The sequence below is a fragment of the Python bivittatus genome, unplaced genomic scaffold, assembly GCF_059951505.1.
Source record: "Python bivittatus isolate LINGU-HERP-01145 unplaced genomic scaffold, Pbiv_v1 ctg000700_np1212, whole genome shotgun sequence".
NCBI classification, from domain to species: Eukaryota; Metazoa; Chordata; class Lepidosauria; order Squamata; family Pythonidae; genus Python; species Python bivittatus.
The window spans coordinates 17,499,039-17,517,580 of record NW_028277098.1 but is presented as its reverse complement, the minus strand read 5'-3'; the positions used below and the strand labels follow the sequence as shown (position 1 = coordinate 17,517,580).

General features: G+C 36.3%; 1 protein-coding gene across 6 annotated transcripts in view; it reads left to right on the top strand.

The window, feature by feature from the left end:
• The window catches only part of GPSM2 (G protein signaling modulator 2), a 35,612-nt gene that overhangs the window by 3,580 nt on the left and 13,490 nt on the right, over positions 1-18,542 (top strand). For 5 of the 6 annotated variants that reach the window (XR_003085374.2, XM_025170590.2, XM_025170592.2 and 2 more), the window contains exons 2-8: positions 5,361-5,656; positions 8,615-8,797; positions 11,834-12,055; positions 13,336-13,471; positions 13,979-14,121; positions 14,595-14,718; positions 15,247-15,362. Coding sequence is in view for 5 of the 6 variants with exons in the window: in XM_025170590.2 (XP_025026358.1) it covers positions 8,733-8,797; positions 11,834-12,055; positions 13,336-13,471; positions 13,979-14,121; positions 14,595-14,718; positions 15,247-15,362 (806 nt within the window). In the remaining variant the exon portion in view is untranslated. The remainder of the gene's footprint in view (positions 1-5,360; positions 5,657-8,614; positions 8,798-11,833; positions 12,056-13,335; positions 13,472-13,978; positions 14,122-14,594; positions 14,719-15,246; positions 15,363-18,542) is intronic. The other variant, XM_007434343.3, reaches the window with a different exon arrangement.

Below are 18,542 nucleotides of genomic sequence, written 5' to 3'. Positions count from 1 at the left end.
TACCACAGAATGCATAGGTAATTGATAAGTTTGTTAAATGTATAAATAAAATTAGCAAAATTGCATTTGTGTTCCACAGTATGGTGTGGGTTTTAAGAATCGGTGTTCAAGGTCTGTAGATTATGGTACATGTTTTGATTTGTTCTCTCAGTTGTGCTTTGCTTGTTTTACAGTTTCCCTCATGTGAGTTGTCTTGTAGCTGTTGATCTTGCAAACCTTCAAAGTGATACCAGAAGTTGTTAATGAGCTTTCAGTGAATAACTATTTTATGCTGCGTTAATGAAATTCACAGAATGTAGCTGTGTGTGCTCTGCATTCTTCTCAGGCTTGTACTTCTGAAGAATGCACAACTCTAAATAATATGCTGGGGTAGAGATTGCTCTTGTTAGTTCCCTGGACTACTCAGCAGTTTTCATACTATTGGCCATGATACACTGCTGGCATAAACATCTATTATAAGCCACAGTGATGTCAAAATGATTGTACCGCATAAATATGATTATATAATCTGCTTGTGTCACATCATGGTGTCTGATACAAGTATATAACTTATATCATTTGCATTATGATGTCATGATGTACAGTGTGTGCTGTTGTCCCCCTGTATATGGATAGCTATGCCTTTTGGTTGGGATCTTGGAAATGAAAATCTGGGACTGGATAAAAATATTGGTATTGTTCTGAGGTGCTATCAGCACACTAATGATGCTGAGTTTTATTCTCTTTAACTTCAGTTATCTAAGATAGTGGAGATACTAAATAGGTTCCTGGTTTTGGTAGTAGGATAATTGATAATTCAGTAGTTTGAGGATCTGGCATTCAAAATGCTTTGGATAGAATTTCTGTTTTCCTGTTTGCTCTTTGGAGGATACAGTACTGCTTTTCAAATCTAAATCTGTTGATTTATATTAATGTAGATTAATATACCAACTATGGTCTTTCTAGTGCAAGGTAAAATGGCCAGTTATTCATAGTCTGGTAATTTCTTACCTGGAATACTAAGATCTGTTATATTGGGCTGACAGTGAAGTCTACTCAAGTGGGACAGAATGTGGCTGGAACTAGTCACTGAGAATACATTGTACCAGAACTGAATTAGCTTTGATAAGTTCTGTTTTTAAGCTTGAGCTACAAATGTTTATAGGAAGGATTTGTTCATTTCTGTCTTTAGAAGTCATAAGCCCAGAGAGGTTTTAACCAGACTATTGTTACGGGGCCAGATGAAGCTTTTTATTCTACCCAAAATTTTAAAAAGGTTTTAATGTAATTCAACTTTGATTCCAATCTTTAAGAACAATGATATTTTTATTGAATGGTTTTGTTTACATTTTTAAATTTTGAAATGCTTTATCATGTTTATAATGCAGGCCAGAATTGAAAATCTTAAAACATTATCTTGAAGTGGTATTCCAGAACATGTTGCGATATTACCCATTTATTCCACTGATTTTACTGGGAAGAAGGTATATGCTGAAGGCTGCAATCATATAACATTTAGAAACTCAGTGGTACTTGCTTTTGATTAAATGTGTATAAGACTGTGGTACATGGCTCCCCTTGACAGATAAAAGTGCTTATTGACTATATTTTGTCATACAGTTTAAGGGTAGTAATCTTGAACTATCAAAACAAGTGACCCAATCCGAATGGGACTTTAACATTTCAAATTAAGCTAGTCATTTATTATGATGAATAGGTAGGGAAGTTTTACACAGAAATGCAGTCAGCCTTTTAGTGCCTCACAGACTGACATATTTATTACATTTTCATTGACTCAATCATAGGCATGGAAGCTTAACAATCTTAATTCATCTGTTAGTTTTTAACAAGTTTCTTATTTTTGCTATAGCAGCCAAAACCAGCAATTGTTCTAGAGCAAAATAATGATATAGAGATAGAAATTTTAAAAAAATTATTAGTGGTTGATTTGCTTTTTCTCTGGACTGAGAGAAAATGCAAGTGGTGCAGTTTTTTTATTCCATTTAAGATTATGTTTATATATCTCATTTCTGAAACGCAGAGTTTAATTGTAATTTATAATAAAAGTTTTTGCCAAACCCAGTGTTTTATTAATGTTGTCATACTTTGGAAAGACTTGAATATGTGTAGAGATGGAACATCGCTGTAATGATTTTTCTGTTTCAACTAGGTTCAAATAAAGCTATGTATCAGAGATATATTTTCTTTCTGCCAGAGTGTTAGATTTTCCTATGGTGTTACATAATAGGACATTTCAGAAAGTTAATTGGATCCTGGAGTATTTAAACAAATCTGAAATGTATGAATCCATTCCCTATTACTTAGTATTGTGTATGAACCAGCCCTTAAAATCATGGCATGAATGTTTTCAACCTAGGTTTGGATAGAGGAGGGCTGAGATTTCTAAACTGAGATAAGGCTTTTATTTTTGCAGCTTAGCAATGATTTTCAGCTGGGATGCGAGTTCCACTAAGCTAGGTAAGTTTTACTTACGGATAAAAATACTTAGGATCTGTTTGCAAATTCCATAATGCAAGGCAAAAAAATTAGCTTAGTGATTATAGAATTAGTATGGACACAGCTGCAACAGATGAAGCTTTGACAAGGTTAAAGAAATATTACTGTAATGTTTTTTGAGAAATAAATGTGCTTGGCAAGAATCGTGGGTTTTGCTTTAGTGCTGTGAATTCAGCCAGCACAGTGTGATACTATGTAAGGAAATCCCTGGGAAGAGCTGTCCTTGGATGAGAGGAAACTCAGCAAGCATTGAGGTAGAGTGAGACTGGAGCCCAGTACAGTTGAATGTAGGTGTGTGAAGAGGTGTTGCTTTGTGGCACTGGGAGTTTTTGTGGTTTTTAAAATAGTTTTATGTTTTTATTGTTGTTCTGTGAGCTGCCCAAGGTTATGGTACATAAGATGGGTGGCTATGCAAGTCAAATAAATAAATAAATGCAGTTATTTTATGGAGTTTCTTGCTTTTTCTCCTATTCTCTTTTGCCAGTTGAACCCTTTTCCTCCTCCTAAAAATTCTGACACTGTTTACTGTGTCCCCTGTTGTTGACCCTAAATATTTGATATACTCTGAAGTCCTCATTTTCATTCTTATGGGGTGCTCATGTCAAGATTGTCCATGTACTGTAATCCTTGATTCAAAGTAATATTCTTCTAGAACAGTAATGGCAAACCTATGACATGCGTATCAAAGGTGACACACCACGACGTTTGGGTGACACGCCAGCATTCATCAAAACCAACTATTCTCCCTGTTTGAGTTACCAAAAAAACTGAGTTTGTTTTACCCGTATTTCATTTTTGTAATTATTTGATGTTTCTTTACATAATACATAGCACCACACATGATTGGACTGTATTTTTTTAACAATAAATGAATATGTAAAGAATTGTTTCATTTGTTGAGGGGGGGTGACACACCAGCAAAGTCAAGTTAGGCATTTTCCAAATTTTTGACATGCCGAGCCCAAAAGGTTCACCATGCTGTTCTAGACTGAAGAAATAGTGAATGTCATTGCAATATATCAACACATAGTCCATAGGATGAACTAATTCTCTAGCCAGAACTCTATAATTTGTCAGTTCATAAGTTAAAAACGCTGATGGGACTTCTAGCCCAATAGCATTGATACTTATTTTTCATATCACTGAGAAACTGTATCCAGTAACCAATCATCCTTTCTTATAAAAGGTTCTGGACATTGAGGCCTATTTGTTCTCATATATCTATTTGGAAATAAATGCATTTCATTGAGTGATATTTACTTACAAATAAATAGGATTTGTAGTATTAGCTCACAGATGAGTGTCCTCTGAATCTAAGGAAAGTACTAAGGAAACATTTCTCTTTAAATATATTTTATTCTGTGTGGTTTGCATAATCAGATGTTTATGGTATCATTTTAAGCTATATAAATCCTGTGTTTTGCAACTAAGTAATTTGTTTTAAAGGTGAATAGCAGTTGAACAAATCTGTGCTTATAAAATAAATTAAGCCATCAGCTACCATTTAGCAACTAGAGTGCTGAGGAAGGAGTAGTGAATGACGTTGCCAAGCTTCATTCTTTTCACTGAAATATTTGTTTACACAGACTCTCCTGCGCAGAACAGGTGGTTTCTTGTAGTTTGTGCCTGAACCAAAACATGCTTTTTTGGTCTGGATATAGAATAAAACACAGTTGTTTTATTCCAGAGATGTATGGAAACATCCAAACACAAGTGGTAAAAATCCAAGGGTTATTCTTTGGAGGAGCATGTGCCTATGACTCCTGTGGTGATGGCAGAAGCAGTGAAAAAAAACGTAGAGGGAATAGCCCCTTGTAGCCGCTGTGTCCTTCATGGGCCACAGAGCTTATATCTCTCCCTCCTTTTGCTATCTGGACATCGGTAGCAGCTCAGGGCAGGGAGGAAGAGAAGGAAAATTGATGGGCAGGCTGTCTAGAGAGATAGTTCTTACTGAGAGCTGCTTTGTCTATTGAGTAACAAATGAACAGACCCTGTGGAAAAGGTAGTGGCAGAATACAGAAAGTTTGCTGTGCACCAGCCTTGACCAGTAAAACCCAAGATCTCTGTGGGTTTGTTTTGGCCAAAACATAGAAAAACAAAAACATTCCAGGTTTTGTTTCTGCTGAAGTTCAGTGGAATTTCCAGAAGTCACTGTATTTGTTTCAGGGTTGAAACAAAGCACATTTTCCATTTTGTGTACAATTGTAGTAGAAATATATGAAATAGTGTGATATCCAGTCCTCGTTCTGTTATTTTTCTATTCGTTTCCTTGCAGCAATTTTTTAAAAGATTTTTTTATTCCGCCTTTATTATTTTTATAAATAACTCAAGGCGGCAAACATACCTAATACTCCTTCCTCCTCCTATTTTCCCCACAATAACAACCCTGTGAGGTGAGTTGGGCTGAGAGAGAGTGACTGGCCCAAAGTCAGCCAGCTGGCTTTCATGCCTAAGGTGGAACTAAAACTCACAGTCTTCTGGATTCTAGCCTGGTACCTTAACCACTAAATTAAATTAAAAACTATGTAAAACAAAAAAACAAAAAAATAGTTTTGCTACCACTTTTCCAAATAAAGTTTTTAACATAGGATTGTCTAGATCAAAAGAGGAGAGAACATCATGCTTTGAGAAGTCTCTCTAAATTATTTCTTTATAACTAATCTATAAAATAGTATTTAAGGATGTATGTACTAAAACTTGTGTATATGTGTGAGAAAGGTTTGCTTTCTAAGCTTTCTTTATGCAAGAATTTCATTTGTTATATCTATGCTAAGCATAGCTATCTTAATTTTTTTACATTAATTTGACACTGTCATGTTATAAAAATAAAGTTGGAAATAGAGCATTCTGTATTCTCTTTGCAGAAATACAGCTGACTGAATGACAGACGCAGATTGTAATCCGACTTCTGAAGTATAAGTGGTATCTGCAAAGAATCTCCCTTTCTCATTAAGGAAGAATACTACAGCAGGAATTTGCAGTTTATTAACTCCAAGTCTTAATAACATATTGGGACACTGTTATGAGAACATCTTTTCATACCCTGGTGATTGTCCTATATGTTGTATAGTTGCTAATATATTCATTCAGAATGTGAATTGATGGAAGAAGATGTTTTGTTAAACATGTGTGAAGGTAATTCGTTTCATGTTCGTTACAGGTAAGCATATATACTAATTTTCTAATACACTGAAAAATTAACTTAAGGCTTGCATCTGAATGCTTACTTTAATTTTCCACAATAATTCAAAGGGTCAGTATATGTATGATTAACACCTAAGTTATATGAAATCTCAAAGTCCTTTTATAGTATCTTTGTTGTTCCATTATATGCAGTTTAATTGCCAAGTTAGAGTTCATCCATGACTGACTCCTTCCAGGTGCTTGTAGACTCTTGACAATACTCTGCTTGTTTACTGTTCCAAATATTGATTGAAGCTTCCTTATTTTTGTCTGTGCTGAGCCATGCTATGGAAACTGTGTAGGTGAGGAATGATATTTGACAGCTGTACCTGGTTCATTGTTCTAAGATTAAATTAATGTTAGAGGTAGCCATTTGTGGGTAAAGGCTGTTTTCATTAGCTTACATTTCAGATGTCTTCTAAGATTCCAACTGAAAGTATTTGCACACATATTAACAGGAAGAATAATCCAGAAACCCATTCCAAAGAACACGATTGTGTTCTGGGATATAGATGTATATACTTACACTTGATTTCTTTAGATTAAAAAATGCAAGTCCATAGTGGTAGCAAATTCCAATGCCTAAGTGGTATTATGAGAATAGGGAATGGCTTATCAAAGTAGAAGGTAATGCAAGAAAAGAGAGCAGTAGGTAATTCTCTAACGGTGCCTGGAGGCTGTAAGGGTCTGGATGGGGAACAACAGGCTCCAGCTGAACCCTGGTAAGACGGAGTGGCTGTGGGTTAATGGCTCCTCTGTATCCGGGACATTGTCATCGTTGGTGCTGGATGGGGTAGCACTGCCCCAGACAGACCCATTGTGTAATTTGGGGGTCCTCCTGGACTCACGGCTCCTGCTCAAAGAGCAGGTGGCAGCCGTGGCCAGGAGGGCTTTTGCACAGCTCCGGTTTGTGCACCAGTTACGCCCTTTCCTGGATCGGGATGCCCTTCAAACAGTCACTCATGCCCTTGTTATCTCCAGGATAGACTACTGCAATGCGCTTTACATGGGGCTACCCTTGAAGAGTATCCGGAAGCTTCAGCTGGTCCAGAATGCAGCCACGCGAGCTATTTTTGGGGTCCAAAGAAGGACCCATATAACACCATTGCTCCGTGAGCTGCATTGGGTACCAGTTTGCTTCCTGGTCCAGTTCAAGGTGTTGGTTATCACCTTTAAAGCCCTACATGGCATGGGGCCAGGTTACCTGAGGGACTGCCTCTGCCCCACAATTTCAACCCGTCCCACCCAATCACACAGAGAGGGCATGCTCCGGACCCCCTCGGCAAAAGAACTCCGAATAGCGGGGTCCAGAAGGCGGGCCTTCTCTGCTGTAGCCCCCGCCCTTTGGAACATCTTGCCCCCGGAGGTGAGATAGGCCCCTCTCACTCCCGGCCTTTCGGAGGGACTTGAAGACCTGGCTCTGCCATCTGGCCTGGGGTGGGGAGGGAGGTCATCAGATGTAGGGTTGGCTAGCCCTCTAGAGGCCTGGTGTTGCTTCCATCAGCCTCCTGGATTTTTTCCTTTTATTCTTTGTAAATGTGTCCTGTTATAAATTTTAATTGTATGTTTATTTATTGTTTTAATATGTTGTAAGCCGCCCAGAGTCCCCCATTGGGGGGAGATGGGTGGGGACAAGTTTAATAAATCAATAAATAAATAAATTGCCCATCCCTCTTTGTTCATCTAGAATAAAATGAATCTTGCACTTGTATCACCATCACAGTATCAATTGATTTTTTTAAAATGTAGACTTTGACAAAGCTACTAAGATAAGTCTGCAACAATGAATTTCTGCATATAGATGTGCTTTACTTGTTCCAGCCTCTATTTCTGGGCTGGAACTAATGTTAGTTCAGTTCAAAAATGCTGGATTTTTCAGCTTTTATGCCGTCAGTAACTACATGAATCGTACTTATTCGTTTATAACCCATATATCTTTTGTTTCTGTATGGGGTTTTATTATATTTATTATCTTCTAAATCAACAGTGTTGATGGTTAGAAAATATGTGCAGCGTTTTTGATCCAGAACTGAAAAGGTGGTTTGGAACAGGCATAGTCATGCATGCCATGCTTGTGAGTGTCTCTTTAAAGAAGCTGCATGTTTTCCTGGGCATTCACAGAGCCACACAGTTCCAGGAAAATGCAGGATATGTTTAAGGAGACTAAGCTAGCCCAGCCACAGCAACCCTGAAGAATGTTAAAGGCATTATTTTTTAAACAGAGCAAAGATGGCAATATGAGAGGAGTGCTTATGACACTTAGATCAGCTTTGGATTTAACGAAAAGATGTGATCAAATAGAAGGTGCAAAGGGATTCCAACTTCTTTTGTGAACTTCTCTATGTTTGAAATAGAATGTTTTATTTATTTCTTGCCTCATCAAGGAGCATGTGCGTCTTCCCACATGGGAAGATGGAAAATGCTCTTAGGATTTTTTTTTTAAATGTAGGAGTATATACCTTGTCTCCTGTGCATCATCATCACACTTGAACCTGCTGTATCTGTTCACTGTAGTAAAGGGCCACTTGCTTGGTAACACAGCTTGCTTGGTTTTGTTTCTCAAAACAATGTGGGTTCAAATGATTATTGAATGACACTAGCTTGTATTCTAAAATAATAGAAATTACAGCATTTCCAAATAAAATGGGCTAAGGCTTGAGAAGAATTAAAAGATTGAGAATTTTTTTAAAAAATAAATTGCAACATCTTAATATTTACACTGCATCCATAATATAATTATACCTAGAATCCAAAACAAGGCTGTAATGTGATAAACCGTTGCTTGTCTTGGTTTTTGCAAACAAATGAAGGATTTTTTTAAAGTATACACCTATCTCTGCAGTGCTTCAGATTCAAAGGCAGAACATGCTTTGGAATGTGCAAGTGTACACACAGTACTTGTTTGCAACTGTATAAACTAAAAACCTTTTTACAGGATCATGCTGCAGCTATGTAAGGCAACATAGAGAAGTTCACAAAAGAAGTTGGAGTCCCTTTGCACCTTCTATTTGATCACATGTTTTCGTTAAATCCAAAGCTGATCCAAGGAAAAGATGCTGTTTTTAAGAAGTGCAGACTTGTACTACATTTATGTCTTCAAACCCAAAGCACTGCAGAGGTCTGTCCTACATTATTAAATTGTATTATTTTATTGAATACTTGGTTACAGAATAATTGCTCATATAGTCTGGAGAAGACAGTGGGAATAGGAAGCTGTTTTCATAGAAACATAAGGCTAGAAGGAGTCATGTAGTCTGAACTCTTGTTTTGTGCAGTAATCCAAATTAAAGTATAGGTCACAAATGTCTGTCCAACCCTCCTTGAATGCATCCAGCAAAGGAGCTCACCACCTTTCTGAGAACTGGCTCTACCATCAAATTGCTTTAGTGGTTTGGAATTTTTTCCTAACATTCAACAGAAATCTGTTCTTTAGCTTAAATATGTCATTTCTTGTCCTGCACTCTGAGATGATAGAGAACAGATTGGCCTTCCACATGACATCTTTTAAGATATTATATCTGCCCCCCCCTTCTCAAGACAAAAGAGTTCTTTCAGTCTCTTAGTTTCCAGGACTGTGAATCTTGTCATTTTTCTGCTTCAAACCTATTGCAGTTTGCTTGAGTACTTCTTAAAGTTTGAAACTAAGAACTGAATCTGATAGTCAAGTTGTGCTCTGGTAACTGCAGAATATCATAGAGCTATTTAGAAATTAATAATTACAATTTGTCTTTTTTGCTACTGTATTACACAGCTGTCTCTTTTACAATGATAATTCTTAAAAGTGTAGACATGGATACTTTCACAACTTTTTTAATTAAATGTGTACATGTACGTGTGTGTGTACTCACAAGCCAAAAATGAATCAGTGGTATTATGGTGATTATGGTGATTATACAATTTATTATTGCATTAATAGGATTGTACCTTTCAGGTATGGGGTGGAATACATTCACTTAATTTTAATTGGATGTGGCATTTAACATAAGGTGCCCTGGTAGAACCTCTCTGGAGAGGAGAGGATTAGTTAACATTACCCAATAAGAGAGGGTTAAATCTTTTGTTATTTTGTTATATAATTTTAATAAAATGGAAGAAAATACCTGTTGGCTATTTCTGAGAAATGCTAAATGTATGCTGTAGGTAGGCAAACTGGGATGCTTTTTCCATGCATGAAATATAAATTTTATTTTTACTGCACAAGTTAAGAATGTCTGTCATATCATTGTGTTTAGGCTGCGGAATGTCGAAAGCTAAGAGGTATGGTATTCTTTCAGTAGTTTCATTTTATATGTGATCTCTAGTAGTGATTTTTATCAAAAACTTTAAAACACTGAGGAAGTAAATCTTAAATTCAGAATAAAGTATTTACTGATGTTCTTCCTATAAAATAGCATTTGTAACATATTATATAGTCTGTGTACTGAAATAAATTCAGTTATGTATCCACTAATTTCTGTGACTTTATGTTACAGTTTTTCCAGTAAGTTGTTTATTTGTAATTTTAAATTATGATGCTAGTTTTATTTCTGTATTTTTGTCACCTTTAATTTAACAGATTCTTTCTATTAAACTAAAATAGAAATAGTAGCTTCATATTCTATCTGATCTGTTTTATGGTGGTTACAAAGAATAAAAGTTAATATAAGATTAAAAGACATAGTGTGAAGTTATAATTAGAAGTGTTTTTATTCTCACATTAAATAGTTCATCGGGCATTAGGAAAATATGATAAGTAGGGAGCAATGATTATCTTCAGAATATAGTCCAAGATAATTACATGCTGCATCAAACATGATCCTTGCTCAGAGTGTTCTTTTTTAAAGAAACATTTATTATTATAATTATATGAATAAAAAGATGGTTGAAGAGGAGCCCTAACGGCTGGATCTTGCGCATGGCACAGTCTGGCTCCAGAAGTTGCTTACATGTGATCGTTCCTCCCAGATTTTTAATTCTCCTCAAATTTGTTTACCACCCTGTATAAGAGTTCAAGTCAGATAAAGAGCAGGATGGAGACCAGGAAAATAGGGTGGAAGTTGACTGGATATAGGTCTTTTTTTAGAATAAGAAGGCCTGAATATTGGATTCTTGTAACAATTTTGTTGATATGTTAAATATAAATACACTTGTTTGGAAAAATCAGTGAACTGGATATTACAAGGAACTTGGTTCGGATTTCCCCATCTCCACTCCTCCCTCAGCAGTTTCTACAGCAGCATAACCCTGTGGGATCCTCATCCACTCCAATTTTCCTAGCACCTTCCCTTTTATGAATGTCCCTCATTCCCACCCCTTAACTGCCATTGTTACAGGTAGTCCTCGGGTTACGACAGCAACTGGGACCGAAATTTCTGTTGCTTAGTGATGCAATCATAAAGTGCAACAGCGCGTGACTACATCACTTAGCAATGGCAATCCCAGCAGTCCCAGTTACTGTTATAACTCCAGAACTGCACGGGTTGTTAAACGGGAAGAGGCAAGAGTCCCAGGTAAGCAGGCCACGGATACACAAGAGGGCGCAGTGGGCAGGCATTCTGCAGCATGAGCGAGTGTCAGTGGGAGGTGCTGTGGGCAGGCGCTGAGCGTGGGTGCTGCAGGCAGGCGCTATGGAGTATAGGCAGGCAAAAAAGCAGCAGGAGTGGGAGCAACTTCTGACTTCCTGCCGGCTTCCCCATTGACTTTGCTCGTGGGAAGCCAGCAGGGTATGTGAGAAATTTTGATCATGTGAATGTGGCTCACTGCAATGTCATAATCACAAGCCGGGCATCAAATGCCCACATCATGATCACATGGCAACAGAAGTACTGCAACAATCAGGACTTCAAGGACTGGTCATAAGTACTGCTCATTCAGCACTGTCATAACTTTGGTTGTTGAATGAGTCGTCATTACCTGAGGACTGCCTGTTGATAACTCAATACTACATATTCCACCAGCACACTTGCCCCTCTCATTAGTTGCTACCCACTGCCAATACCCAATGACCTCCCTCCTTCCTTAACTATGGCTAATAATATGTTTTAAACTTGTGATGCAAGTATAAGTGCTTCAATAAGTACTTGAAATAAATTAATATGTTTATTTTTCCTCAATAACTACTAGAAGAAATACCATTCTTTTAAAACTTAAATGTTCTTGTGTTTCATATTTGTAGAATGGAAGCATCATGCCTGGAGCTTGCCTTGGAAGGGGAACGCTTATGTAAAGCAGGGGATTGTCGAGCTGGGGTATCTTTCTTTGAAGCTGCAGTTCAGGTTGGAACTGAAGACTTAAAAACACTCAGTGCTATTTATAGCCAGTTGGGCAATGCCTATTTCTACTTGCATGAATACGCAAAAGCTTTGGAATATCATCACCATGATTTAACTCTTGCAAGGTAAATGCAGATTTTGGTACCTTTATGTCAGCCCTTCAAGATAGGCCAGTTCAAGAAACAGTCACAGCATGGCTACCAGGAATGCTCTTTGTTGTAATAAGATGGAATAACAAAATCATGTCATGTGAGCTGCTTGCCAAATGCCCACATTTTGTTCCCATGACTGCAGGGGTGCTGCAGCAGCCAAACTTCAAGAACCAGTCATAAGTCCCTTCAGCACTGTCGTAACTCTGAACAGTTGCTGAATGAATGATCATAACTCGAGGACTACCTGTATTATAAAAACAATATCACTGAATGATTTTTATGTCATTTCAGCAAATTACCATTGGCAATTTCATTGTTTTTCATCTTAATAGGAATACTTTGGGAGATTTTGGAATATATTTTAGTACACGTGGCAATTTTAAGTCGGTGTAAATGTCTCTATTGTAAATGGGTTTGTGTGTCATTACCCAGTGAAAAACCACTTTTACCCAATTTTGGGTAATTTACCCAGGTTTGGGAAGCACTGATCTAGATATCACTATTTTGTGATGATGATTAAAAGTTTGTTCAATTAAATATTGCCAAAAATTTCTCCATCACATATGACAACAGAGCTGTCAGATAGGGCAGGTTATCTTAGCCATATAAGTGAAATTTGTTATCAGGAACTACTCAGAATAATATATAGGAAGGTTTAAAGTTCAGGAGAATGACACACGTAATTTGTCTTAGGCATTAAATTGTATTCACAAGAAATGACATACAGAATTGAACCCTCACAATAATCTTACATTACTTTTAAAATATATTTTAGACTATATAATTGAGTGTTTGACCAATTTCTAAAATACATTCTATCTGGAATATACTATATCCACAGTGTAATGTTATACTTGTAACTTGGAAGTAAATCCCAGAAATAACAGTTCAGCCAAATGTATTAAATATGTCCAAATTCAGTGGCATTCATACATGGATGTGGAGTATAATCTTTCCCCAATATGGTTCACCGGGTGTTGCTTTACTCTTCTCATCTTTTCTAATGATTAGACAAACTAGTTGGGAGTACTGGTAGATTTGAAGATCCATGTCTGAGAAAAAAGAACTAGGAAAAAGAAATCATCTGAATTAGAATCCTTAAGGCTATGGGTAAAAATGTTTTAAGCACAGTAAGTGTACAGTTGCAAACACAAATAAAGTTTAATAAAAGTGTTTCTGCTACTCAAATTGAGTACATTGAGCTGACTTTTTAACAGAAAAACAGAAGGATTGACTGAGTGTTCAATTTTCAGAACAATTGGGGATCAGCTAGGAGAAGCTAAAGCTAGTGGCAACTTGGGAAATACCTTAAAGGTCCTTGGGAATTTTGAAGAAGCAATTGTCTGCTGTCAGAGGCACCTTGATATTTCAAGAGATTTAAATGATAAGGTAAGAACAATTCCTACAGTCAGTATTGAAAGAAAAAAAACAGTATCTGTTATTTTGAATAATGCTACAAATTTAAGATGAACCTGATGTCAGCAATAGAATAATACTGTTTTGATCAAGTTCTTCAAGCTTATCAGTTGGTTACCACAGTATCTTTAGGCAGATGTCTTCTGTGTTTCTCCCTGACCCAATCTAAAAAAAACATTGGGAGAGCGTATGCGTTTTTTTGATAATCTTGTTATCTTTCTGACTGTAGTAGCATTGTTGAGATCAAAAAGTATCCTTTTGTGAATGAATGGGCTTTTGGGAAAATATTGTTCTGTGACATAATACTAAACTCATAAATGTGTAAGATGTGAACAGGGGATAGTGTGGGGGTAGTATATAATAGTGAAAACCGCTACTTCTCACAACAGGAAATAAGAGATTTATTTTACCATTCAATTAAGTGAATAGCTACTGTATGTGGCATAAGAACTTTATAGAGTGTTTTATTTTTATTTATAGGTGGGAGAAGCAAGAGCTCTGTATAATCTTGGAAATGTATATCACTCCAAGGGTAAAAGTGTTGCCTGTGCAGGTACCCATGATCCAGGGGAATTTCCAGATGATGTTAAGACTGCATTGCGGAAAGCTGCAGATTATTACGAGTAAGAAAAGTTTTAATAATGGATTAATAGTTTTTAATCATCATTTTTATAATAGATTAAAATGTGTTGATTCTTTTAAACCAAATTTAAATTTTATAATGTCAGTGCACAAAAATTTAAAAAGATACAAAATTTAGATAAAATCCAGTGTAATTTAAAATTCCAGCTCTATTTCTCCTACTGCAGTAGTGACTTAAATAGGGTGAATGTGTAGGAAGAAAAAGAACTATTGGACAGCAGCCATCAATATTGTTACTATAATTTAGAGCATGTGAAATCACAGATGATTTAAGGTCATCACCTTATAAGGATGGCAAATATTAATATATAATGGCCATTAAACTAATCTGTATAAAAACAAGTTAAATATTTTCTTTTGAATTAACAAGAAAATATTTTTCATAATTGTTACTTGTACATTTCTTCCAACCTAAACCTTGTAATTGTTTTTTTAAAATTTGAATGTTAAATAGGGAAAACTTGACAATCGTAACAGACCTGGGGGATAGAGCTGCCCAAGGACGTGCCTATGGAAACTTGGGGAATACGCATTATCTTCTGGGCAACTTCCGAAGTGCTGTTACTGCCCATGAACAGGTACAAGAGAGTGCATGTTGATGTTTTTTGGTTTACTGTATATTGTATTATATGTTTAAAAAGTACATTTACTGCATGTGAATAATTCTAGTGAAGCAGATGCTATTGTTTCCTTGGTTTCTGCTTTGAAGTATATACAGGAAGATGGATACACCAAAGAAATTTCTATGACTTATATATATATAAAAAAAAAAGCTAAAGTATATCCTTTTTTTTTTTTTTAGTAACCTGGAAACAGAAAATTGGGATTTTCTGATACATATTTAGTTTTGCATGTCATATTTTTAAATGTATTTTTTGGCTGAAAAACAAACAGATACTACTGTGAATTATTGGAGACAGGGGACTTTATATTCTTTTCTGTTTAATACAAAATTTTCTGGTAAAAATGTGCTTTTGAAAGGGAAAAAGTGAATCTTTACTATCAATTATATAAGCACTTTGTTATTTGTTCTGGAAACAGTATTGAGAATAAGGATTCTTACTCTGGTTGTTGTTATAATAATTGACAGGCTAATTCTGTTTCAGCGCCTTCTAATTGCAAAAGAATTTGGTGATAGAGCTGCAGAAAGAAGAGCCTACAGTAATCTTGGAAATGCCTATATTTTCCTTGGAGAGTTTGAAACTGCTGCTGAATATTACAAGTTAGTTTCTGTATTGCTTTATACTGCTTTGTTAGTACAGTTACTCTGATTTAATAAGTAATCAGATTTTTTTGTCATTCTGAAATATGCATCATTTCATTAGCTTTAGCTATTTCAAAGTAATATTGATTTGTTGTCTTTTCCTGTTCTTGTTATCTGGGCATTCTTGCCTGTATTCATTTTCATCATTTTATTTTCTTAGAACATTATTGCCTAAATTTAATATGCAAGAAAATAAATACAACTTTACCCAATCATAATTCTATAAAACCTAACATGATATAGATATAAAATACTATATCCATTTCAGTTGTTAGGCATTTCCTGTGTATGAACTGTTAACGTACAGTATACATGAACCATCTTGTCTGAGCTTCTTCCCAGAGACAGAATTGCCACAATTTAGGCTGTAGTCCTATACTGACTCAGTATAGGGCTCACTCCTAAGAAAGCATGTACAAAGTGCTATACGCCACCCAGAGTCACTTTTATGTGAGATGGGTGGCTGGCTATATAAATATGATTGATTGATTGATAAAATGGCACTACATGCTGATATTTAATACATAAAATAGAATATAGCTTTTGATAGATCAGATTCATAGTACATGATAAATAAAGTGTGATGCTAATTGGATCTCAGAACCTAAGGCAGGATGTTTAGATTTATTTTTCAGGGCTTAATCATATATTTTGTAACTTAAAGAAAAGGAACAAAATAAATACACTGTGTGTTTTGGAAAACCATCTATATTTAGGAGAGGTTTACAAGTGGTTTACAATAAAATCAAAACAGTAAAATAGCTAAATCAGTTCCATAAAAACAAACAGCCAAACATAGACTCCAGCTGCCTTAGATACGTAAAACAGAATGATCAAACCTGTTTGGATAAAACCAGAAGGGACAAAAGCAACTACATGGTCTGTATCAGGATATAGATTTCTAAAATAGCTAATGGAGAAAGCTCTCATTCTCGTTGAGCCCAGTCTTGAATCCAGGTCTGGTGGCATTTGGAACAGGGCATCTTTAGCTGCTTAGAAACTGAAAATACTCATCTGGGTGTATAAACTCCCTGAGAAATTCAGGTTATAGATATCTGTAAAATATTCTGTGTGGTAATTCTACAAAAATACCAGTATTGTTGTTTTTTAATTGCATCTGATCATTCTGTATTGTATTCCATTTATATTCCTTAAGAATGATATAATTTTATATAAAATTAGAAAATTGTGGCATATTAAGTATCTTGCTTCGGATCATTCAGTGCAAATAAAGCCTACATGGAAAGGGAAATGCCGCATGTTCAAGCTGGCTTTAAAAAATTCAAAGAAACAAGACATTGCTGATGCACTCTGGATAATTGAGAAAATCAAATAATAGCAAAAGGAAATCAATATGTGCTTTATTGATTATAAAAAGGCATTTGAATGTGTCAACCCTATCAAGCTGCCTTAGGAAAGTGGGAATCCCAGAACTTCTCATTGTCCTAATTCAAAACCTATATACAGGATAGAAAACCACAATCCAGATGGAACATGGTGAAACAAATTGGCTCCAGGTCAGCAAACAAGAAAGACAAGGCTTTATGCTCTCTCCTTATTCACCTATATGCTGCATATATATTGAAGGAAGCTGGATTGGAAGAAGATGAGTGTAGTTTTAAAACTGGAGGAAAAAATATCAATAACTTGTGCTATGCTTATGACAGCTGAAAATGCAGATAATGTGCAAGATGTAATAAAAGTCAAGCAGCATAGTGAACAGTGGGACTGAGATTAAATATCAAGAAGACCAAACTAATGACAAAAGGTAGAACAACCAGCCTTAAAATTGACACTGAAGATACTGAAGTGGTGAATAGCTTCTGCCTTTTAGGAAGAACTAGCAACAGTAAAGGAACCATCAGTTAAGAATTAATACAGACTAGCACTTGTGGGGTAGCATTGAAGGCCTTGGAAAAGAGAATTCAGATGCCATTACATGTCTATACCTACAAAAATCAGAATTCTGCAGACACTGGTTTTCCCTGTGGTTTTCTATGGAGGCAAATATTTATTTATTTATCATATTTATACCCCACTGCAATACTATACAGATTCCTAGTGGCTTACAACTTAAAAACCAGTAAAAAATTAAAAATACAAAATCAGCGGTCAAAAATAGACAAATCCAAAAAGATCTGGTGTTGGCCCCTGAAAACCCTCTAGAAAAGCTCAATTTTAGGAAGGTTCCAGATGACAACTGGAGCTGGAGCCAAACTTCTCATAGGAGGTCATTCAGGAGAGCTGGGTTGATGACAGAAAAACGTCTCTGGACTCAGCCCCTCTGACCTCTTGAGAAAGAGGGACAACCAGCTGTTTCCCCTGGCATGATTGAAGCAGTTGGGTCAATTCCAGTAGAGAGATGTGATTCTGCAAGTAACCGGGACTAATTTATAAAGGGCTTTATAGGTTAAAACTGGCACTTTAAATTGCGCTTGGTAGTTGGTAGTGTCACTAAACAAAGTAGGCCAGGTAAGAAACCAATGCCATATAGGTCAGGACTACTTTTATTGTAGCAGCTATAGTGACAGAATCATGCAGGTCTAAATGTGCTTCCGTGTCCCTCACTTTATTTTCATATGAACTACAGAGGGACTTGTCTGAGACATTTTCTCAAGCTATTTTCTTGGTCCGGGCTCAAGCTCTTCTTATCTAACCATTGCCTTAGTAGCGGCTCTTCCTCCTGTCCTTCAAGGTCATTCCCTTTTCTCTCTACAGATAGGAAGCCAATGCAAGGCCACCAAAATAGGTGTAATGTACTGGCAAGCACCCATGAGAACTGGTGCCACTGCATTTTGCACCAACTGAAGCTTCCAGGTATCTTTAAAGGCAGCCTCATATACAGCATGCTGCAGTAGTCTTATGCCTGTGGTGATGAGGGCGTGAGCCACCATAGTCAGGTTCAGAGTTGGACTTTGAAGAAGCCAGGTAGAAAAAGTATTGATGCTTTTAAACTTTGCTATTGGAGAAGATTCCTGAGAATACCATGAATAGCCAAGAAGAATAAATTAATCCAAAGTTCTCATGAGGCACAAATGACCAGGCACAGATTATCAACACTTTTAACACATGCAAAGACTTAGTTCTCTTGAGAAGTCTGTAATGCTAGGAAAGTCAGAAAGAAAGAGAAGAAGATGA